This window comes from Ceratina calcarata, unplaced genomic scaffold, assembly GCF_001652005.2.
Source record: "Ceratina calcarata isolate Rehan_Ccalc_2016 unplaced genomic scaffold, ASM165200v1 scaffold517.2, whole genome shotgun sequence".
Lineage (NCBI taxonomy): Eukaryota > Metazoa > Arthropoda > Insecta > Hymenoptera > Apidae > Ceratina > Ceratina calcarata.
The window spans coordinates 515,180-540,207 of NW_017176301.1; the positions used below are offsets into that span (position 1 = coordinate 515,180).

The 25,028-nt window shown below is 49.2% G+C and overlaps 1 protein-coding gene across 3 annotated transcripts; it reads right to left on the minus strand.

The window, feature by feature from the left end:
• Nucleotides 1-1,570: 1,570 nt before the first annotated feature.
• On the minus strand, nt 1,571-25,002 carry Oatp26F (Organic anion transporting polypeptide 26F). Of its 3 annotated transcripts, XM_026816418.1 has the most exons (13): nt 24,486-25,002; nt 22,304-22,360; nt 12,881-13,076; nt 10,255-10,423; nt 9,640-9,778; nt 9,318-9,492; nt 9,061-9,163; nt 4,956-5,077; nt 4,593-4,856; nt 4,096-4,297; nt 3,732-3,879; nt 3,150-3,526; nt 1,571-3,068 (listed from the first exon to the last, which is right to left on the minus strand). In XM_026816418.1, the coding sequence occupies exons 2-13, from the start codon at nt 22,349-22,351 to the stop codon at nt 2,867-2,869; spliced, it is 2,145 nt and encodes a 714-aa protein (XP_026672219.1). In that variant the 5' UTR covers nt 22,352-22,360; nt 24,486-25,002; the 3' UTR covers nt 1,571-2,866. The 3 variants fall into 3 exon arrangements, with proteins under 3 accessions (XP_026672219.1, XP_017885730.1, XP_026672220.1); XM_018030241.2 differs by lacking the exons at nt 22,304-22,360; nt 24,486-25,002 and adding an exon at nt 13,944-15,701; XM_026816419.1 differs by lacking the exons at nt 22,304-22,360; nt 24,486-25,002 and adding an exon at nt 13,448-13,922.
• Nucleotides 25,003-25,028: the final 26 nt, after the last annotated feature.

Genomic DNA, 25,028 nt, shown 5'->3' on the forward strand with positions numbered 1-25,028 from the left:
GATGCTATGATCTGGAGGCAGATGGCGAGCAGTCTGCCTGCAGTCATTCTACTGCCAGATTGCCGTCAGATGCTGATGTCAGGGATTGGCGCATTCTGCAGCCAGTCTACCGGTAGATCATGCAGTAGGCCTACCGAAATCCTGCCATTTGCAGATTTGGCTGACTGGGAAAATCGCTTGAGTTACTTAGAGGAGCGGAGAGGAAAAAGCTGGAAAAAGCAAATGGCGGATGATCGAGGTAACGGCGCACAAGTCGGTGTCCGCAATGGAAGCGTGCAAAAGTTTCGAATCGATATTTTCAAATCGTCTACAAGTATAACTTGCTCAAAGTTAGGACAGGTAAGTGTCCGTAGAGTCATGATAAGTGAGTCAAAGAGTATTCGTTACTTGTAAATTATTGATTCGATATCAGCGTTGCAAATTCAACGATTGTCCGTTGAGAAGAGGGTCAGAGAACATATTTCAATTTTCAATTTTATCTTATACGTTACTGGTTCTTTATTGACGACACGTATAATACACGTGCTAGACACACATTATTCCNACCAACTAAACAGGACAGGACGCGTCCGAAATTCGGACTCCGAATTCCTGTGTATAATAATAAAATATAAATTATTATAATATACTATTTACTGTATCACTAAAGACACTAAATACATATGTATAATCATTCAATATTATAGTATACGTATTATATTAGATATCATAATCTTTTAGTGTTTATACATCAGTACATTTGGGTATTATCACCGAGGTTATTACTAACAGATTAAAATTCAAGTTTGCGAAATATAGCATCAGATTTGGCGGCTGTTATGCTGGCTGTTTATCTATAAATTATATATAATTGTTCAAATGGCTAACTTGGGCAGGTCATTTATCGCGCGATTCACTATACAGGGTGTCCCAGAATGCACGACTGTCCTCCGACAGTGTGCATTTTGGGACACCCTGTTTGCGACAGCAGGACCTGACGTAAATCTGCCGCCAGTCTGAAGCCAGATGTGACGGCAGGTCTGACGACAATCTACAATCATTCTGGAAACAGGCTTGACATCAGACCTGGCGTTACTCTGTTACCATACTGGCGACGGGCTTGGCACCAGCATCTGGAGGCAGATGGCGAGCAGTCTGCAGTCATTCTACTGCCAGATTGCCGTCAGATGCTGATGTCAGGGATTGGCGCATTCTGCAGCCAGTCTACCGGTAGATCATGCAGTAGGCCTACCGAAATCCTGCCATTTGCAGATTTGGCTGACTGGGAAAATCGCTTGAGTTACTTAGAGGAGCGGAGAGGAAAAAGCTGGAAAAAGCAAATGGCGGATGATCGAGGTAACGGCGCACAAGTCGGTGTCCGCAATGGAAGCGTGCAAAAGTTTCGAATCGATATTTTCAAATCGTCTACAAGTATAACTTGCTCAAAGTTAGGACAGGTAAGTGTCCGTAGAGTCATGATAAGTGAGTCAAAGAGTATTCGTTACTTGTAAATTATTGATTCGATATCAGCGTTGCAAATTCAACGATTGTCCGTTGAGAAGAGGGTCAGAGAACATATTTCAATTTTCAATTTTATCTTATACGTTACTGGTTCTTTATTGACGACACGTATAATACACGTGCTAGACACACATTATTCCTTTATAACAAAAATAATTACAATTAGAAATCGCATAAAATGTTTTATATCAAACCATTGAGCTGTACGCCGAGCTCGATGCGTGAAACCGATACGAATGACGGTTTCGTCGCCTCAATTTTTATGAATACTGTTTTTAAAAAGCGCTCGACATCCTTCGCTTCTTCGATGTCTAAATAACTAAATATATTCGCATTCTATGTGCGTGTTACGCACCTGCGGATACATTTGAACGCGACGTATAAAATCTTACGTACGGGATTCCAAAGTTACATGTATACATATTTTATTCAACGTGTAAAATGGGATGTGCCAGAGTCGATGTCGGAACTATGTTATATCTCTTATAAACATCGATACATTCGCTGTGACATCGGTACACGGTACTATCATACACATGTTCGTTTTTATACAAGCAACGACATAGTACGAATATGATTTAATCCTATGAAAAACAATGTTTTTCTTTCAGTGATACAATCGTCTATCTAGCTGTTTGCTATAACAATTACGTACATATATACTGCATAAATAAGACGTAAAACGACTTCCTCTATCTCTAACATTAACTACGTTCCTCCTGTTTAATCACGTCAAGATCAGATAATAGGGAACGACACAATTATATCAATGATAATGTATGATCGTAGATGATTTCGTTAGCCATCCTCGATCCATTATTGACTATCATTTTCATAGAATAATACGAAAAGCGTAGGTAGCAGCATCTGCGTAAAGTACCCTGGTTACTATTTGATTGCAAAGACATACGTGATAGAAGAGTACTACAGGCACACCCGTCTGTTTCATCCGTCGATATAAAAAGTAGAGAATTGTCGCGGCACCCGACAGAATGTTAGAAGACTATTTCATGTTACTACAATTTTGGCAGTGAATAGCTCGCACGCGGAACATTCTACTTATCGCACACGAACGTACCTGTACAACTTCCAACCAATTCCTGAAGCACTCTTGCACCTAAGATTTGCAAATCGTTTACCAACAGTCGACCCTTAAACGCGAAGTACTCATGGCAAAAAACAAATAGGACATGTATTTACCGTCGAGAACGTATACGTCGCGTCTGTGACATCAGATTCTGACCAGCAAACAATTTCGATCGTGATCGTGATGGAATGAGACGATAAATTATGTACATACTTTTGAACCTGTTCGCTGAACGTTGGAGGTCGTTATGCGCTCGAACGGAACGCGAGATCGAGTAGTTCAGGTATCGATTATAGCGTTTATCGTCGCGGGTGAGGTCGGTGCTTCATGGGGAGTGTTGTCGTTCAACATCAAGGTCGTCGTTGGTTCGTCTCGCGAATTTTCCGTGGCCCTGCCTTCCGGGGGGATGTACGTCCACCAAGCCAGGAAAAAGAAAAGTAGAGACGCCGCTTTGCCGAGAAAGGCTAACGCGAGCATGTATCTACGACAGAATTAATATTGTTCGACCGGAACGGACAGTTTCATTGAACGGGACTCCAGGTCGAGATCGTTCTGTACGTACCTACTCATGTACAAATTGTCGTAAACGAGGCAGGACCCTCCGCCGTCGCACGTTTCGTTCCACAGAATACAGGTATCGTCTATGAGAGCACCGAACACCATTGGTGCCGGTATAGTGCCCAGTATTCTAACTTTGATCCATTGAATGCCTAAAGCGAACGATCTCTGATCGTCGCGTACGACGCGAAGCGTCGCGGACAGCGCGGGCATCGTACAGAGGAACGTTATGAACATGTTGCAAAACGCCAGCGCGACGAAGGGCCATAGGTAGGAGCACGAGGTGTCGCAAGTAGTGTTCGTTGCCTCGTAACTGATCGCGTCGTTCCCGTTAGTCAGATTCATCGGCGGCGATCGTATACAGATGCATTCCGAATATACCTGCGACGCGAACATACCTTCATATGCTTCAAGACCGACTAAAGTGATTCATTTGCGCGATTAATTTCCGGAGTTCGTGGTACACATCGCGGTGAGAGCGTTCACCGAAATTATTTACGGTGCCTAAACGAAATTCCGAGAAACAGGGCGCAGACGTTCTCCGGCTTGCGTGTTAAGCGCGATAAGATATAATAGTAATACTAACTTCTACGTTATTTATCCGCGTTCCTCGATGACATCCTGCGTGACAAGGGGAATAGTACGTGATCCCGTCGACTCCGCATATCGGATTGAACTCCGACCTTGAGCAGCCGCAACCGTTGTTGCACGCGTCGTCCAACGAGAAAGATTTTCTGGAAACGTGAAAATGTACGGATGAATCTGCGATTGCCTCGAGTCGCGGTAACGTCTCACGATTTAGTATAGAATCATTTTATTTTTTTTTTTTTTTATTTTTTTCAATCTTCGTATTCCCGGCGAGAAGAAGGAAGGTCGATCAGACGTTCTAATCGTTGGTAGAAAAAAAAAATGTACAGACTCGTGGAAAGGAACGGGAGGCGCTCACGTACTTGGTTTGATCCGAATAGGGTACCGTGACTCCGGCGAAGTTCAAATTCGGACAGCTCAGGACGAAGCACAGAGCGAAGGCGATACAGGAAGCGGTGGCCAACAAGCAGAACTTTAAAATGCCCGAGCAGGGCAAATTGAATCGTTTTATGAGATAACCGCCCAGGAAGGTACCGCCGCCGCCTGCGGGCACGGTGACCAGACCTAGAAACCGACAAAAAAGTAACGGAGGGATTCCGGGCCCTCTGGTCGTTCGACGGCCCGAGAGTGTCGGCCAGTGGTGGTCGACTGGAACGGACGAATCTCGAGACGCGAGTGAATCCGGAATGATTTATGCGAACACGCGTACCGGACGGTCGACGTTTCATTGAAAAAAGATGGAAACGTGGTAAAAAATGTTTCCATGTTTCGCGAGAAACGTCGACGATCGAGCGTCTACCAGAAAGGGAGGGTGCTATTTTGACCGATCGAAACGGAGTGGTCGACTATTATTATTCACCCATTAGTAACGCGGCCGAGCTTGCGCTGACGTTGAATTGATTTTCGATCAGCTTCGGCAGGAACGCGGCGAAACCGGCCATCAGCAATCCCTCACTGGCACCTGCCAGGTTCAACATGAAAAAGCCCGGATTGCCGAGCAGATCGGTCAGTGCTCGGGGCAGTTCTCGCATTTTCGAGAGCGCTTCACCCCGATCTCTCGAGGACGACGCCTTCGGCTTCTGGTGCGCCTCCGATACCCTCTCCTTCGCCAGTTCCTCTGAACCTAATGAAACAGTGCGTTCCGTATATTCTTTCGTTCATTCGTTCGTTCGTTCGTTCGTTCGTTCGTAGAACGGTTCGTCGTTGGACGAGTCTCGAGTACCAGGCAAAGCTGCTGGAAACGCCAGAATCGGAATGGCGATCGCGATACACAGAACCGCGGCTCCTAGGAACCCTATCCACCACGCTCCGACCCAAACGTTGCTGTTCGGCGTCAAACCGATTCTGCAAAATTATTTTATCAACCGTTAAACTCCACCGCGCGTTCGTCTCCGCTAGGACTACTTCGTCGGTCTCGTTTTACAAGTTCGAATTCTACGTTGGAATTCAGCCATGTACTAAATCTCGTTCGTCTCGACCACCGGTGGTTCAATCGATATCGATCTCTCCGGTTCGGAAGCGTATTTTTCAATTTTCATCTTTCTCGTTCTTAGGTCTTTCTGTCAATTTACTCGAGAGCAACGTTTTAAACGAAGACGAGGTGAAGACTCGTCGACGCTAATATCGCGAAGCGGGTCGATCTCATTTCTTTTTCTTTTCTTTTTTTTTAAACTGCGTCGAAGCGGCCTGGCCGGTGATATTGAACGAAACTCTGGCGAAAAGTAGGCCGCACGTAAACAAAAAAAGAACCGCGAGCCAAGGATTCTCGGGAAAGAATGTAATTATCCGGGAAACGGTACAGCGGACCACGGGCTCCCGTAGGCAGGCGGGTGGATACAGCGAGACGAGTTGGCCGGGATTGCTCTTCCGTCGCGAAACTTCCGGACGCAGCTGCCCGATTACCTGTTTTTCCGCTTTTTTAATCGCGCGAGCCAGTCAGAAATTCTCCACCGACCGAGAGCTTTCCAACTTTTCCGGCTAATTGCAGCACCGTTCCCCATTGAACAACGCGTAAAACGATACCGATCGGACAACGATCGCGCCCGATTTGGATTCCGACGAGAAGTCGTGATAATTTTTCTGTCGTTTGAGTGTTCACCGAAATCTGGAGGCAAAAAATAACAATGTTCGAGGGAACGCTCGTGTTCGTTAAAGATCACGAAACGTTGGAGCCCGTGGATCTTTCGTTCGCAAATTATTGCGGATCGCGTTCGCTACGGCGCGCAATTTAAGTTTGCGGAAAACTCGGGGAATTCCGTTTGCCGGAGTGATACATTAAAACTTTCGTCGTTTACGGGTTACGATAATCGAATTTCAAATTGAGGATCAGCAAGTCTTGAGCGACGTTGTCCATCTCAACGGGGGACAACGACACGTTCTTCGATTACCGTGTCGCAGCTACTGTAACGTTCTCACGCATCTTTGCCAATGGTGCCAATGAAACGTCTGACGTTCGATCGTTACACGTCGGCGGGATTGCCGGGATTGGCCAACTTGTCTCACTTTGTCTTTACAATTCGACGGGAAAACGAGGGTCAGGTCAGCGACGTCAGTTCCGACTCGTTCAAGATCAAATTTGTTTTTATAACGGGCAGTGAAAAATTTAATCAGTACTTTAATCTGGCCGAGTGCACGCGATATTTCCGATTCCATCGATTCGACACGGCACGAGAAGAGTATGAATTATCGATTGACCAAACGGAGGCTTTAGGTAACTGATTCTTCTCCCGCACCAAGTCACGTTCGCCACCGGGTTCGGCTAATTTTTTCTCGGCAAAACCCGACTCCGAAGGGGTGATTGATCGCTGGAGAAACGGCTGACTAACTGCGCGATCATCCCTTACCGGACTCGACCGCGCTACACCCACAAGAAATCGTCGTTTGCCCTTCCGTCCCCTCAGTTTTTGCGCGACCCGCCCGTTCTAACTGATCCTTAAACTCGAGTATCCAGGAGGAACGCCCCTCGCCCTCCAAATTCTAAATCTGTTGCCCTCGGTGACGCGAGGTGTTTTGGACTTTTTAATTTCGGTCTTTTCGTCGAGAACCACTTCTCGCTCCGTCCCTCTGTCTCGGAGGTTTCGTCTCCTTCCGACGTAGGCTGTTACCATAATAGTTTCTTGCCTCCCCGACGTTTAAACAGAACCGGGCAATATTAATCGGGCAAAATGTAAGCGATTTCACAACGATTCCGTACTTATACGTTGGTCGGTACAAGGCGAACGGTAAAATTAAAAATACACAGGAGGTCTGTAATATTAACAATCACGGTGCAACGTGACCGAGCACGTGAAAAATTCACGAGACAACAGAACGGCTCGTGCCGTGGTTACGAACGACGACGATAATTGAAACGGACGTGCCATTATCCGAGTATCGGGTCGTAAATAGATCTTGAAATATTCGACATGTACGACGATTAACTCGAATCTGTGTCGCGACTAATAAGGGTTCGATTTGGGTCACGTTACGATTCGACCAAGTTCACCGACTGCACCCCCCGCGAAAAATTTTCACGCGACTTTCATTTTCGACGTACGATCCCCGTTGAACATGTCCCATAGGCCGTGGGATCGTTAGAGCGTATAATGGGCCGCGATTAATAGTGGATGCGACCCCGCGAACAGCACGTATATACACGCGCGCACCGAGGCCCGTGGGGAGAATGTCAAGCGGTGAACCAATGTTTGACGACGACGCCGATGCGTTATCCTTCAAAACTGTCGCTTCGTCCCCCCAAAACTTAGAGCACAATCAAGTTTCATTTGTCTACTCGCTTCCCCGCGGAGAGCAACCCCCATCTTTTTTCTTTCGGCCACTACCCCTGCTACGCGATGCATCCTGAGAATCGAATTAATCCCCTCTCGCGTCTCGTCGACGCACTGTCCCTTGCGCGCGCGCGCGTGATACGGCAAATCGAATTGGACGATCGTAAGAGATTTCCGTTCTCTAACACGTGTCCCAAGTTCTATACTCTCGAATTTTCCACATGAATCAGCTGTCGTTCCACCATCAGAATTCGCTAATAGGGCCAGGGAGGATGGTAACACGTTCACAGTAATCAGTGTAAGCAAATTTGTATCATAAATCTGTTAACTGGCCCCCGTTTTCAACAGTAATAAATTGGCAGAGGCGTTGATTAATACGATGAAAAACGAGAAACTAGTATCTTCGTTAAAGCGTCAGGGGGCGAGAAGTCGGTAATTAAAAGATGCAAACACGTCTAACGACGTTTCGTCATGGCCCGGGGGAGAGATCACTTCTGCGAAGCGTCGTCGTTGGTGTCGCTTCAAGGCCGTGATACGATAAAAATAGATGATAAAAAGCCGATACCTCGTGGAAAACGGCATCGTTCCCTGCCCGTTACCTCGCCTTCTCCTCGCCTTCTCCTCGCGGCGTTGTTCGTGCATCGTTTAAAGCAAGATCCCCGTGCAGCCGTGAAAATTCTATTTTCCACGGTCCGCGCGGTGTTCCGGGAAATTTTTATCCCCAGCCATTCTTCACGATGCTACTGCTGCGGCCGTCCTCCGCCTCTTTGGACGCTTGCTCAAGGTCCCATGATTAATTTCGGGAGATCCACCGACGTGGATTTACGCGTGCAAGACGCGGATATATAAAGTTTGAAATTTTCAGGGAGACGGCGAATAATGTCGCTCTACGTGCTCGTATTTGCGCGTCTACCGGATATTAACTGTTACGTTGATACATACGAGTTGTTCCTTCGCCTTCTCGTCGTCGCGTCTTGGCATACTTGGTTAGACGAGAGAGGACAAGACCGGACACGGTAATATGCCGTTTCGCAAATTCGCAGTCGCGGATTTTTAGTGTTATTATCGGACAGGCCGACAAGTCGGAGCGAGAGTTTAATAAAGTTACCGCGCGATGGTAAACGCTCCGCGAACCCTCTACGAGAGCAGAGAGAGTAAGTGAGCGAGCGGGAAAAGATAGTGAGAAACACGTTTAACGGATTGCGACACGAGAGCCGACAAATTCCAACGGTGCACCCATTACGCGTGATTCCCCATCGGCATTCGACGACTATGAACCCGACCCCTTCGGCTGTGGGAAACGCATAATGAACGCGGACAATGGCCGAGGCTGTCGACAACTTTTAACGTTCTCGATGGCGTTCAAGATTCCACAAGATCGTCTCTTGTTCGTTTGATTAATAACAATGATCGATCGTACCGGGGACGAAATCATACTTAGCGACGCGTACCAAGTTTCAACTCTGAATCCCAACGATGAATTCCAACGATGAATTCCAACGAGCGTAACGATAGTTTGAAAATCATGCCGTGTCTAGTGTAAAAATTTGCGTTCAGACTCACTCCGACGGGTCCACGGTGAGGAAGTCTGTATAGATCTTCAACAATTCGCCTCCGATCACGTACCCCAACGCAGGCCCTATTATGGCCATTGTGTAAAATATTCCTGGACAAGATGATAATCAATTATAGGGGCTACGCTCGTATTTTAATTCGTCGGTGGACGTCGGTGGCTGTAGACCCGATACCGCGTTCATCACAGATACATCTTTTACGGCAGAAGCTTCGCAGTTAGTAATGAAGACAGTTCGGTCTCTTACCTACGTAGACGGATGACATCTTTTTCGACACGTTCTCGTCTATGTACGTGACCCCGAGAGTATAAAAAGGAGCGGAACCAGCTCCGTGTAGAAGTTGGGCCACGAGAAAGATGGTCAAGTACAAGCCGCTGTACGGCTCCTGGTCCGTTTGGCCCACGGATCCGTTACAAGCTGGCTGAACGACAAAAATACACGATCGAATCGAAAGTAGGACAGATCAAGTACAAACGAAATAGAATAATTTCTCCTGTGAATCGGTTTTTCGTTGTCATTCGACATTTTTACAGACGAGTTACTCTTGGTTCTTTCACTCATTACTCACCGAACGAGAAGACGTGTTGGTCACCCTCTGACATATATTCTCCGACTGTTGACCACCTCTGTACGGTCCAGCGAGATAGTGCGGAGAAGCGAAGAGCAGACTCCCTAAGCCTAATACTAGAACACCTATGCCTATGTACCTGTCAAAAACAAAATCAGTGCTTGCACGCAGTTATCGAACAATCATAGTTCAAAGAATCTTTTTTTTCGCTGCATTTAAGGGTGAACGTGAAGGGTTTAGTCGGTGTCCGAGCAGGTCTTCTGCCCCCTCGATCTACGAAACGAATGTTGACGTGCGCGAACGTGCAGACCTCGAGATCGCGCGTTCAACCGATTCCAAGCGTCATCGATCATCGATCAAGGATCGAACCCTGGCAGCCGAACGTGGGGTTCGAAGCCTGAAAGCGTCGAAGCGAAGGAACGGGACGGAGATTAACGTCGACGCTGTCCGCCCGGCTGACGTTAGGATTAATATTTATGAAAACTGTCGGAGTGCGCCGATATCGGTATTAATCGGTATTAATATTAATAGGCGGGACAATGGCTCGTACACGGCCCATACGTACATGCGTGCACGAGCCACCGAACGTTACGATGCGCAGCATGTTCGTCGTACCTCGGTTTCGATGCTTTCGTGCGTCCACCCAGATAGCTCACTGGCACCAGGATCAAGAAACTGGCTATGTCATATCCACCTGCTATGAGACCGGTCTGCGACGATCTCAAACCGAACCTCCTCTCTATCGTAGTTATGACGACGTTCACGAAACCGTTCACCACCATTCCTGGAAGAGTCAAATCGAACGTGATTGATTCCTACTGTCCGTTCCTATATGTAGTTATCATGTGATTAAGCTCGCTCCTCAATCGTAAACCGATTTTACGAAACGATCGTTACAGATTCGATTTCCGTATCTACTTATTAAGTGTTGACACTTTTTCATTTGTCCACTTAATATTTCAGACGGATCGGGGTGGGGTCGGTCGAGCGAGCGATCAGTCAAGCAGTTGACCCGGCTCTATCTTTAAATCGCCTTATTTTTAATTTTACTCGAACGCCGTACAACTGTAAGGTAAACCGACTTCCATCGATCCCCGGATAACGAGTTAAACGGCCGGAAGAAACGTTCGATCGATACGAATGCTCCTAATAATACACCTCGATCCGACACGCCGCCACCGCCGCCGCCGCCGCCGCCGCCGCCGTGTCGTTCCCATTCTCAAACAACAACACCGTTCATCCCTGATATCGCCGCGCTGATCCTCCAAAGCAAATCCGCGTGCCGCGTGTAAACGAATCGGAAGAGGGTAAACTAATTGAATCACGGTCTCCCCTCGGCTACCGGCCGGTATCCGCTCAACCCCTCGAAGAAATCACTCGCTCGAACGTATATAAAAATCTGTCAAACACTTCTCTCTCACGAATGTACCGGACGCTAATCGCCTCTGAATCGAACGTGGTCCGTGCGTTCGTTCCACGGAGCCTGAACGCGTCTGTCCGAACGGTACTCGACCGTTTCTAACGATACATAAACATGATTCCTCTCAGAAGGTGTAAACGGTGACTCTATCGTGACCAAGTTCAATTGTAAACCGTGACTCGCATCTACCAATTCGGACTAATTCGGATCAATTAAGACCGCACCCTTGGCGATCCAACAGTTTTCGTTAGAGGCTGTCTGATGGCAGTCAACCGATGTCCATCGCATCAGCTTGTTCGTAGGCGGTCGCCGCCAGCGAGCAAGAAGACCGCTAGAACGACCGTCGTATCCGGCGTCTGTCTACCCGGAAAATGAACCACTTTCGTTTCCCGTTGTACCGCTAGTACGAGGATTTTAATTAAAACCGGTGTGTGCCCGGTGGCCAATTTGTTTCTCCAGCTGTGCCGGCCAATTCTCTTCCCCTTCCTCGATTTCTGTCGCGTATACCAGCGTACCCGTAAAATTGTTCGCACTCCCGCTAATAATATCGCATTATAAAATTACGTACTGTGAAATCTTTTACGCGCTCCGTAACACGAATACTTATCCTAGCCTCGTTCCCTTTATCGATTCATCGAGTATTTACGGTGATCGGTATCGGATCGACGGTAACGGTCAATCGTCGCGAGGAGTGCACACGTTTTCAACCACCGTTTCTGGCTTCGTTCTTGCCGGCAGGAAGATCTCTCTACTACTACTTGGTTTCGCTGTTACGCGTTCTACACGAAATCGATTATGATCCACGTTATTCGGTCACGCGGCCGTATACGTATTTCGTCACCGGCCAACTTATTCTCGACTTTATACGGACGACTGCCGACTTCATTGTCCAGCAATTTGCCCGATCTGATTAGCCGCGGTAGTAGGGAAGGCACGGACCTCCACAGGACGATTTCTTTTGTCGCGCATCAAAGGAGAAGGGGGACGAACGAATGAACGAACGAACTTGTTCAGACCGAGTACCCCGTGCCCTCAGTACCCGTGCGTTCACTGCTCGCCCTTTTCTTCCCTCTCGATCCCCTTACCCTACCCTGTCCCCCTCTTCTGGTGGCCTGGCTCGTCTTGTCGACGACCTTCGTCACACGGCGTGCGCTGGCCCTTTTCGTCTCGGTCTCGACAGGTTCGCTCCTTTCGTCTCTGTTCCCACCCCGCGGAGCGTCGACCTCCTGCCACCGGCCCGGAAAACTCGATTTCCGGTTATCGTCAGTCACCGTCGACCCCTTTCGTGGCACCCGTGAAAGCTTCGAAATTGCATTCGAATGCACGGCTATTAGTAACGCCAAACGGGGATATCCGAGTCAATCAGCCGGAGTACGCGTAGACGCGCGCTACCGTGTCTGGGTGCGTGCGCGCATCTACTAACGCGACACGTAGTTCGCACGTTTGTTTCGTCGTTGTACCGGGAAACGTCACGTTTATGATCGACGCAATTTTTAATATCCGAGCTTTCGACACGCCCGCGTTCACCGGTCTATCGTTCCGAACGTCCGTCGCGAGTTTCGCGTTGTCGTTAGACGTTCAAGTTTTAACGGATCGACGAGCGTAGCCGCGCGTAACGCCAACACGATTCGTAGAAAATTCTCAAAAATATAGCAATGTTTTCAAGAGTCGATCTCACGTTTCTCATCTCCCAGACGGTCGACGTATACACGGCTGGTATCTCTGGCTGGTCCGCTTCATCTCTCACGTTTCACGAATTAAAGCGATAATGCGAATGGGTTTGCCGGTGCTCGGGCTCGAAAATTTAAATTACACACCCACCTTGCAGCGCACCTGTCCAGCATAACCAGAACAGTGCCCATTTCGCGGTTCTAAATCGTTGCAGGTACCCCGGCGTGAACCAGAACCATCCGCACGTTGGCTCCTTCGCTTCTTCCGGTTTTATTTCCGGCTTGGTCGGCCCGTTGAACTGGTCCGAAAAAGTGGACAGGGACTCGTGCATGTCCGGCACCCCCGACTGTAAATCACATCGTGCCGTTGACACCCACGGGATCGAGTCGCGATGATCGATGCCAGGTAATATGTATGATAATAACAGTCGAGCCGATAATTGGCTCTGGACACGTCCTGCCGATATCTACTCCTCACTCGAGTCGGCTCAGACTCGAGTCGTGGAAATCGATATCGGGCCGCGATCACGCGACTCTGTCACAACCAACATATTATTCGTGAGAAAGGAAATTAACAATTGCACGGGAGGAGCTGGAAACGCGAATGTAATATGTACACGCGGAGTCATTAGATATCGGAAATTCTATGGTGCGGACCGTATAAACGTTATTTTTACGCTATGTGCCCGCTATCGGTTGCAATCGTATCAGCTTTTACCTTTACGCGTCAAGTCCAGGCTAGCGACTCCCGATGCCTGATTTCGTCGGGCTGCCCGATTCTTATGCTGTTAAACTTTAAGCGAGATTCGTTCCGTTGACAAACCTTCGATAACGTTGATCACTTGTAACTGGAGCCGTGAGACGAATCGAGCCATATAGCCGAATGAAAAATAGTTTCTGGACATTTTATACTTTTTCGTACATACGTAAATGTGAAAATACCGTGAAAGTGATAGGTGAAAATTGTCGGTAGGAGATAAGCTAATGAATAGTTCGTTATTAAGGTCAGACGATCGATTATCTTTTTCTGTAACATTATATTAGCTAACATTGACTATCGCCGTTACGCCCATGGAGAATTCGTGCCTCGAGTGAAACTTTGTGAAAAATCGAAAGCGAGGAAATCGCGGAAGACTCGCACGAACCCAAGGCGATCGATCGAGCGACGACGTCTTAAAATAATCGGCAGAATCCGATATTTTCAGGACACTTACGTTGAACACAAATTTATCTCTCATGACTCTCGCCTCTTCTCGTCCCTCCTTTAAAAGAAACGACACCGCGCAGATACTTCCGCGACCACCGATACGTTTCTAGTGCAAATTCTATTTACGCGCGGATCGTGACATCTCCTTCGTTTCCGCTGCTTTCTTCGACGATCGGCACGCTCTCCCTGTTCCCTGCACCGCGTTCTCTCAAAGAAGCGACGATCGTCTCTGACCGAGACTACCGGGCAACATATTCGACGCGATCGCGGATTCGTCGAGCGCGTCACGTCCCGCGAAGCCGTTTCTCATCGCCTGGGGCGAAGGCGGAAAACGTTGAAAACGGAACTTCCGGCAATCGGTCACGCCTCTTCGTTCGCCGATTCTTGTCTACCCGTGGAAACTCGGCTTACGAGCCGCCTCTGTCGACGGACGACGAATATTATCGTGCACGGAGGAAACGACAGTTTCTTCCAGCTTGCACGCGATCCGAAATCGATTCGGCGATGGCCGTTTCGTTCTCTTTCTGATTAAAGATACACTCCTCGGAGGTCGTCGGCCGGAATGCATCTGGATCTTCCAACTTGCCTTCTGTTCGTTTCTTTTCTCTCACCGCTCTGGTTCGATTCTCGAGTTGGTCACGACGTTAGACGTCGCAAGTTCCGGTTCCAACAGCAAATTCCCGTGAATCCTCCAGCAATTCGTTAACCTCCGTAATTCCAGCGACTCGATTCAAACGCCCGTTTCCCTCACATCGAGGAACGACGACGTCGTTCAATTCGGTCGTCAATGTTTTTTCGCATCGGTACATTCGCATTATGTTATGTCAAACGTCCGAATTACGCTCTCCGTTTCTTTCGAGCGTGTATCCGCGCACCTCTCACACGGTTGTTTCGCTTCCAGTTCCAGCTCGAACGCTCCTCGGAAGCTTCGCACGCGTCGTCAAAGAACGATTCGATCGCGGTCCGTTCGTCGTTATAAATTCTTCCGAGACATCGTTTCTCGCACGAGTGACCGACCAGCTTCGTTTCGTCTCGTCCACGATGAAACGTTCATCGCGTCGAGGTTCATAATTTCACCCCCGAGGGAATTTATAATTCTCGCGCCGATGCGTCGCGCGCGATTGAACGAGTCGCTCCTCCGCTCTCGATCCGCGAGCGACTGTTCGGCTTTTTAATCTCGGCGTTACACTGCGTCGCGTCCGCCGAACGAACCTGTTGATAGAATACTTGGTTCGTTTTAACGGGAGCCGATCGCAGGACGCTTGACGCGTTTCCTTTCGACTCGCGATCTGACCCGCGTCTCTTCGAGCCGAGCTGGTTGAAGCCGACGCTGACTCGGCCGATCGACCACGTCGCTCGTCTATACGATGTTGTTCATCAGGCCGACAAAAAAAAAGGCCTGTCCAACGTGAATCGTCCAATCTTCGACAAGGAGAATTTCAAACTATCATTTGGTACAAAAACGTTTCACTTTCACCATTGGTAGAAACGGTAAATCTGAATTCTGCGTAAGCATCAGTGTCGAATCGTCGAGTAGGAACGGTCGAAATCGAGAAACTGTTCGAGACACGGTCCTCGGCCACTACCTCCACTTTCGACTTCTCCGTCGCAACAAGTTCCGACTCATGAACGCAAACGTGGTGGTTCGCACGCGAGAAACGGTCCTGACCGCGGACGCTGCGACTGAGGCCGCGTGTCACACGCGACTGAGGATCGCGAGCTCGTGCTCTCAGAGTTTTACCGGCGAGTTAAAACACCGTATACACTACCACTGCTGCTACTCCGCCACGACAGACATCATCCGTCCTCTTTCCTCGCTCTCTCTCTTTCTCTCTCCCTCCTTCGAACTCCCCTTCTCTGCCGGACCTTTCATCCCCTTCTACCGATCCGCCCTCTCGCTCTCGCTTCCTTCGTTTCTCTGTTCCTCTGCACCCTCTGCACTCAGTCCGCCTACCCCCAGAGCCACCGCTTTCACCCCTTGCTCGCCGACACGACGCACCGTGAACCGACCCTACTAGCTGTTGCTTCGCACGAGATTCGAAAAAACCGGCTGCCACGTCGCGTCCGATAAGGCTCATTAATTAAAAACGCGATAATCGCGCAGATCGCGAGCACTATCGACACGACTCTCGAGGACCCTTTGTGGCACCGATGATCAAGCAAGGATCAGCCGACGTGCGCAGAGGTGGTTCTACTCGTTTGGCGTTCAACTAATTACTCGATAAACGAGCGTTTGATCAAATTCATTTTCAAAGGTTCAGACGGTGTGCAGGGCATTGTACGTGCGCGTACGTTCTACAGAATCGATGGCTGAACCGTTCTCTGCTACACCACTTGCAAGTGGTATTACTTTTTAAAATAGGAACACGGACCGTGCCACTCTCCAACCATACCGATTCAGTACCACCGTAACATTTACAAGTTTTAACGACGTTTCAACTCCTCGAGAAGTGGATATCTTAACAATCCTCCGTGCGCAGTCGGAAGTTTATAAGAGTCAAATCTGTTTTATTGTTCAACGTTTTCTCGTCATGCGTGGAGAAAAATGAGCCAGAGGTGCGAGTTTTAGCGTCGAGCGTCGCGTAAACCGTGTTTCCCTTGGCGTAGGTCGGACTTTTGACCGCAGCGAACCGAGCTATCGCGCACTACCGTCCAAAGAGATAAACTGCGACCCCCGAGTCGCGAGCAATGAACGAAGCTGATGGCCCGAAGTTTCAGCTATTTTCCGGGTTTCCGTTGTAACGAGTTTCTCAATGCTCCGTATCGAGCGACGCATTTATCTTCGGCCGTTCCATTAACGTTACGCCGTTCGAGTTTAGCCGACGTTAGCGCGTGCCGTTCGACCACGCTAGAACGATCAGCGTCGAACGGCACAAGACGCGGACAATTCCAACGAATTCTACTACGGCGCATGATTAACCGTCGTTCTAAGAGGTCCCACAGAATTCTCCAACATCTGTACGTACGCGTTCAGTGATCGGCAAGTTGCCCTTGACCGGTGTTCATCACTTGAACGCGAGCGAATCGAGAACGTCCTTCCGCGGTTCTCCCTGAACCGGCGGTACAGCGTACCGTGACGCGTACAGGGACGATTTATTCGAAACTTTTCGAGCCTGCATATACTTACTTAGGTTATTACCGTCGTAAATTCCAAACATGTCCTCTACGGTTGATATCGCGTGCCCGACCTACCCCGTCTTGAAATACGAGCAACTCCCGGAAGTCTCTATAAAATATTTCCCTCTTTTACGTTTTCCGTCCCGTTGCTTTTATTCCGTCATCTTACTACACTCGCACGGCAGCTGCGTCCTACAGCAAACTGCATCGACTCAACACAAAGACACTCGCGTCGCTGTCCGTCTCAGTAGTTTAAATAATTAGCAGTTTGTTTCAACGATCCTCGATAGAACAAGTATTATTCAGAAGTGGCACAAGTGACTGGAGAAGCCATGACATTTTCCAAGGTCCGTCCAAATCCACCGAACGACAAATCCATCGTACAAATTTCGCCGAAGGCGACCGGACGCGACGAATCGAATGCCGCGCGTTCATCAAACGGACGTTGACGTACGATTTTGTTTGACGAGCGTCGCGGACATCGAAGGGGGCAGAGACATTAACCGGGAGCAGAAGAAAAAACGCAATATACCGTCGGGCGTGTGTGCCTTTCGCCGGACAATGCCGAGGGACGGGAACCGTGTGTCCGACGTTCGTTTGCCCAAAGCAAACGTGCGGATCACGCGCTCGAAACACCGAGAGGGATAAATACCCTTTCGGGGCCGTTGGACGCGACGGCGCGCACGTTTCGACGGCCACGCGACCGCCTAGACATAAATTTCGTGGATTTAATAAAGATGGATGACTTCCGGTCCCGAGCGCTACGCTTTCTTCGCACGAATTCGTTCACGAATTCTATTCCGCGCCTACGATCTCTCTTTCTGCTCGACGTTTTTCACCGTCTTTACGATGCCAGCTTCGATTAATAAGTGGCAACTGAGCCGATCGAATTTTTCATGAGAAACTTCGGCACACGAAGGTCGCGGTCACGTTTCCCCGACGCCCGTACGAGGGACTGAGCAACGGCGCGTGTCACGCTCGCCTACGATCGTGGGTGGGCCCGTCCTGCGTGTACGGAGCAAGTTTTTAATAATCTCCTATTGAATCGATCAACACCTACGAAAACGGTCTACGCGTACGAGTGAAAAACGTTGCCGTCGATTCTGTTCGTCAAGAATTTCGTGCGTTCGGTCTCTCTGTCACGAGTGTCGTTGATCGGTCAAGTTTTCCGCAGACCGGAGAGAAAGGCGAAGGCGCATCGTTGTGTTGCTCGCGTTTGAAACGCGTGAAACAGATTTATCGTGATGGCCACGACGACAATCGACGTGGGTGCTGGCTGGTAAAGAGTGACTAGCGAGGAAAACGGGTCCGGATGTTCTTACAACGCGGCGTATAATGGAATACATTTTCGCGGTTCGCCCCCTAGATCTCTCTCGCACTTTTCGCACCGTTCTCCTCCCTGGTCGTAGCGGCTCGTTTCGCAGTCAGGCTGCTGGCTCTCTCGGTGCTGCTGGCACTCGACGCTCGCTCGGCTTCCAAATGAAAACGAGCCTCAAAAGAGCTTTGTACGCGCTTCCGTCACGTTCGATGTTCGTGCGTTCTTTTATGCCGTCACGTTTTTTCCTTCGCGTCGACGTCGTAGCCGTATTCGTCGTCGCTGTCGCCGTCGCCGCCTGCGCGAGGAGTCCCTCACGGGAGAGAGACGGCAGCGTGCTCGTTTTTCACGACGTTCGTCGCCTAAATTCTTGCTTTCACTTCCTTTTTGTCACGCGTACACTATAATGGTTCTCTTGTTCTCTCCCGTTCTCACTCGGGCATTGGACGCGTTCATACGTGGGCAACTCCCTCGACTTTGTCCGAGATCGAAACTTGGCCAAGACCGCAATTGTAATTAATATTCCTAGGGAACAGCGATTTTCCAACGACTCTGACCAGTGCGTTTGTTCTCCCTTCATCGCCTATCTACGATGTCCCCACATCTTCCAAATCACACCGAGCCTTGCGATTTATCGTGTCGCTCCAGAGCGAAGCTCCGTAAAACTGTCGGCAAAGTGCAAAGGATTTTAATTGCAATTTCAATTAATTGGCTCCGACAACCGGTATAATGATCGAAACAGCCAGCTTCGGTGGGAAATGACTCCTGAACGTGGCAATTATCGTCGTCGACGACCGTGACGGGTCACGCTCGTCCGGAAGTTGGAAACTGCGAGATGCTGTAGTCGGTCTCGAGCATTCCTAACGACTCCATTCAGAAGTAACTCGATTCGTGGTCGGACATAAAGTGAACGCGGCAAACAGCTCGTTAATTCAGATTAAATGGCACCGCGGCACGCCGCCGCCGCCGCGCCTCCGCCGAGCCGTTTTACTCGCGAAATCCCGCGCAGCCAACTATTTAGTCGGTCGTTTCACTCGAATCGCGGCTCGTTCCATCGGAATCGCGTAGTCCTCCTCGCGTTTTCATCGTGGAACACCGCGGATAACGAATGCCACAACGAGCCCTCTGTATCAGCGACGGCATCGAACGCCCTGCGAACAGATTCGCGCTTTCATCGGATCGCCATTGCTCGCGTTCTGTTCGAACAAAAACACTCGGTCTCAACGGATCGATGGCCAGTAATTTCATTGGAGAAAGCACCAACTGATCACTGAACCTTGACGGTACTTGCTTCTGGATTCGGTGCTCAAAAATTTTCTGTGCACTATCCGAAAATCGTGGAACGCAATTCCACAAAAACTGACTCGGGCACGTATTTATACACAGAATTTGATTCCGTTCCTACTCTGGCTCTCTCCCGCTTCCTGTTCCGCGTCCTGTTTCCCTCGACGACGCAACGCTCGCGCCACTCGTCGTTGCTCCTTTCAATGGAAAAATTCGACGGGCAAAAAATGTGATAGCGTGGATCGACTGGTCGGAATTTTACGTTCGATCATGATCAACGAGAGCCACTGCGAATGCTCTTCCCTTCGTTTCTTTTACACAAGTTCCTTCCGTTTTTTTCACTCCGTCTCTCTTTTGCCGGTTTGTCGTTTTCCACGAGTTTCTCTGTTTCCCTCGGTCGCTTTGGTTTCGAGGATCGATGCACTTGCCCCGCGAGTCAAAGGATTTTTCAAAGTGAGCGAAAGGGGGACGCGATCCGTCGATTGGTATCGCTATAGGAAATGATGCTCGGCCGAGACGAATAGAAGCTAGGGGACGTTTTAACCGGAGCCTTTCGTTGATTTTGAAAACGGATCGGAGGTGGACGAGCATCGAGAGCTTTGATTCTAGTTGGTCGAGACCGGGATCGAATTGGTGAATAGCGTGATAAGTGGTCGTCTCTGCGATTTATGTAATGCAGAATCTGATGAAAAACGTGTTCGCTCGGCCTGGCCCGACGGTGATCTTGTATCTACGATCGCGATGCTCGTGAATTTTTGGCCGCGGCCCATTAATTTCAACGATGCTCGTCCTTCGCCCGGAACCCGTCCCCATCCTACATCCATTATTTCTCTGTTCGACGTCTTCGTGATGGCGCACGGCTGCCTACTCCTCGTAATTGCGGCACAATCGTTGCCCGTAGGCCGACCACCGAACATCAGTCCTTCGTTCTCCACCGACAGTTCCATAGGCAACGATGACAATGGCCAGAGGCGTACAGAAACGACGGAGTGAAAAAAAAAAGGGGTAAAAGGAAAACGGGCGGTTGGTAAAATATGTGGATTGCTCGGAATTCTCGTCCCATATTCCGTTTCCGTTGGTGTTTCTCAGCAACGATTCTGCATTTAAAGCAATCGAATCGAGGAATTTGGAAAAATAGTTTTCCAATCGCTCGGCCCGCAAAATGAAATTGCGTTTCGATCGAATCAGTCTGCGGCGACCACGCGCGCCGCAAGCACGGAAATCAACTGCGTTACTACCACCACCCTCGCGTACGTACCCTGCGAAACGGGAAATATCGCGTGTCTAATAAAACAAGAAGCGACGAGCCGATTTGTAACGAACTACGCTATTTGTCATACGCGTAGAAAAATCTCGTACCGATTTCCCGTTCCACGTGCCGCTGCTCTACCTATTCCGGAGAATTCAATTCGATTCGGTTCAGACGTTCCGTATCCGATATGAGAACAGCAGTTCCGCTGGGGGATGGTTAATAATGCGAAGATTCCTCGAGCAAAACAACGTTTTCCGCTTCCCGGTTTCCGTCCGTTCTTTCTTCATGGAAGTTCCGTAGTTCCGGTACGTATCGGGTACGGCGCGAACCGCTTTCACAGACGCGGCTACCTCCCTTTAAATGAAAATCGGGATCGGGACGGGCAAGCTCGAATAAAGGAGGTCTCCGCGAGCTTGAAACGAGTTTACTTTGCACGCGCATTGTGGTGCCACCCGTTCGAGCTTCGGCTGCTCGGAACACGAGTCTCGTACACAAGACCGCTTTCATCCGGCAAACATATTTTTCTCGGTAAACACCGACGCGTGTCGACCGTCTCGGTCGTCCACCGCGATAAAACTCCTTTCGACCTTCGACCACGCTCGTCAATTTCCAATATTAATTCGGTTCCGGCGTCTTATCCGATCAAAAATTGCACGAATCAAAGCTTCCGAGGTTGCTCCACCGTTGCCGCTACATCTCTACCACGTTCTGTCGTTCACGATGAAAATCTCAGTCCCACGGCAAAGAACGAGACGACACGTTCGAGTCGATAGCTAACTGAAAAACTTCTCGAAGGAGAGTCAACGGTTTCGAGCGATCACTCTGAAACCGATTTCGAGCAACTTGACAACGAGACGTTGGTAACTTTAAAACGCGAGGGCTCCGAGTTCGTTCAGATCTCGTGGCCGATGAAACCGGCAGTTCCGTCGACGAGACGACCTTTCGTCGGGTATCCCGCGGGAATAAACAACTGCGATATCTTACACACCGTTTCAACGAGCCCCGCGGCGTTTGGCCCAGCGAGAATTTGCATCCGACAACGGTTCGCATTTGCATAAGTACGCGTGAGCGCAGATTCGAGACGGCTTCGCTCGGCGCCCCACGTTTTCTAACCGATTATCGTTAAACGGTAGAATCATGGAAACTCGGAACTACCGCGGTTCTCATCTACGCCTACCCCGTTGTTTACGCATAGGTCCGATCGAAGGAAAAAGGATAACGTTACTTTAATCGACGGAGAATGGACGTTCGCCGCGTAGTTCGCGCGTAGCCTCGATTCGAGACGAAACGACGAAAGGTCGCGTCCAATGGACGGTGAACGACAGGTGAAATTGAGTGAGCGATCCAATTACCCCTGACATCGACCGATTTAAATTAACTCCTACAGTGAGAAACTTACCGCGTTTTGCGTAGCGTCGTAGGCGAGATTGTCGACTCCGGCGGTCATGATACTGGCCTGAAAAATATAATCGAAAATAATCGAAATCAATCCCACGGACGTTCGTCTCTGCAGACGTCAGTGTGATGATCGTGATGTACGGCGGCGTGTGCAGGCGTGTGCATTACGGAGAATGAACTCAGTGGATTCTCGAACCGTAAGACGATCGTCGAGAAGTGCGAACGAACTATAATCGAGTTGGTAACAATCGAGACAACAAGATAATAGATCCTCCGGTCGAATTATGTACTGTGCGTGGAACGTCTTCGGCCGACGCGTCTTCGAACTCGGAAGATCAGCGTTCCTCGCCATTAACAGTGAAATACCAGAGAACAGCCATTCATCGATGTCACGTCGTGTCATCTACTGACGATAAAATTGGAACGACGGTAACGGTACGACCGACGATCAGTTCTCCCTGTGCGGAGAGGCTTTCGCTTTTTTCAAGCACGTCACGATTCACAAGACGTTTCCGTGTTCGTTTCCTTGTCCAGCGGAAACAGCGACATGGACACAAGGAGACCGTCTAATTACGCGTGACCCAACGCGCAGCGAACGTGCAATCTTCTTTGTCGGAAGACACTTTGTGAGGACGGGTACTCACTTAGAAACGCAATATCCCGTTTCGTGAATCGTCCAAACGAATAGATCGTACGGCATCATAATTTCTGTTACCCGACTCGGTTCCATTGGATATTAAACACGTACTATGTACGTTTCCGTGCAATTTTTCAACGTACGCTCCGGACCCAAAAGCTTGCGCGTTTAATTGTAGTTGAAATTTAAACGGCGGAAATCCAGCAGCCCATAAATCGTCCCCGGACAAGTCGTTTTATCTCTGACAAGCATTAAACGAGTGAACGCATACGTACATAGAATCGTGCTGCCGTGTGTACGTACCCGTTATAGAGCACGCCGCCGTATCGTTTTTATTACCAAAGGAACCGTCGCGAGAATTCGTGCTTTATCACGAGCGAGAGAAGCACCATTCGATTCGACGAGATTCTACGGGAGCGGCGCGTGCGTGTACATCGCGATTTGCCGACAGGGCGCTTTATTTATCGGTGCCCGTTGCCGGGTCTCTTCGTCGTTCTTCCATCTCTTTATCATCGTTCACGTGTAACACGTGGCGCGTGTTCAGGAAAATACTGCGCGACCAACAATTTTTAAGCGGGTCGAGAACGATACGCGGCATTGATTCAAAGTCTAATTCAGTGATTCACTCTCGCTTCTCGTTAGTTGATCCGCGGCCGATTCCGCTGATCAGAAGACACGCGGCGACACCCCCATCGTCCAGAGACCACGACCAACGGAACGTCCAAATGTATTTCTATTCTCGCACCGATCACGCTCTGTCTCGACACGCGACCATGCCTCTGTCGTTCAATCGTTTTCAAGAGAAAGTACCACCTTCCAGCTCGTAGTTCGAAATACTTGGCCCGAACGCCAATTTCGCTCGTGGTCCAAGTCGAACTCGATCTGCGACAACCTCCTCTGTACCTCCTTCGTTCACCTTAACTGCAGTTTTTTTTCGATCCGGTCTCGCTCACAGAATTCTTTAATTACTCTTACTTACGTCTCGGAGGGACTCGATTCGATCGGATTCGTACCGTTTACCGCGGGCGGACTGTTCGCAGAGATTTTCTTTCTCCCGAGCCGCGAGGCTACGATTCCGGAAAACTGGTTACATGCGACCGCGAACCAACGAAATTTGAATATCGTTCGAACGCCGTTCGGATTCGAAGCAAGTCCCGCGGTCTCACCCAAACAGATTTCGGACGTTGCGTCTACGAGTTTCGCTACGGCGATGTGCCGTTATACCGAGAGCGTGATCGGCGTCATTTCGATTAAAACGATATTTTGACGACGAACCGACGAGCAGACGTTCCTGACTCGACGTAATATAGGGGTAGATGCAGACCAGGTATTTTTAATTACGTCGCATCGTCACGAGTAACATCCTCTACCTAATTTATACGTTTCTCTCTCTCTCTCTCTCTCGTGCATCAAGTTCGCTTTTCGATCGGGAATACGATCGACCAAGTGCAAGTGCAAGTAGAACAGTGGAAATTATTTGTCACTGCGTTATCTACGCTATCTCTGCAAATTCTTTTTCTCGCACATCGTTCAATGCGTGTATTACCTGAGATTCATGTAATTTGGAAATAGTTCTCTGCACTCTGTTCGTTTCCTCAACGTTCCGCGATCTTCTACAAACTTCCAGATCGATTAGTCAGCCTTGAAAGATACGTAGTGGTACGTGGTTGTTTCATACGAAACTAGCAATTTGAAGGCGAGGGTCACACGACCGATCGATCACTATTCTTTACACTGTTCCCGACCGATGACACGACCGCGCACGATTATTTCCGCGAAATCTTTGACTCGGTGATTGCGTCGCAGGTGTCTTCCACGAGAATATGATATCCAACGGCTCACTCCCGATCTCTCCGAGCGTTTCGACGACGAACCGACGACCGATCGTTAAGGTTCATGATCAATATTTGGTCCGCAACCGGGTCCGAAAGATAGAACTGACCTCGGAAACTATGACTGTGTACCGACTCGAACCGTCTTCAACGACACTGTCTTCGGGACTGAACAGAGAACGACTGTTGACGAGAGTGTAGGGACGAGCGTGTTCGCATAAGTATGCAATCACGAATAACGAGCTTAAGGTACAACA

Bases quoted from the DNA above. Each gene is read 5' to 3' on its own strand.
- Oatp26F (XM_026816418.1), bottom strand. From the start codon at position 22,351: ATGACCGCCGGAGTCGACAATCTCGCCTACGACGCTACGCAAAACGCG. The intron at 9,493-9,639 runs GTGAGTAATGAG...TTTGTCGTTCAG, and splicing joins CCAACACGTCTTCTCGTTCG to CCAGCTTGTAACGGATCCGT. The intron at 4,298-4,592 runs GTGAATAATAAT...GTCGGTTTCTAG, and splicing joins CTCGGCCGCGTTACTAATGG to GTCTGGTCACCGTGCCCGCA.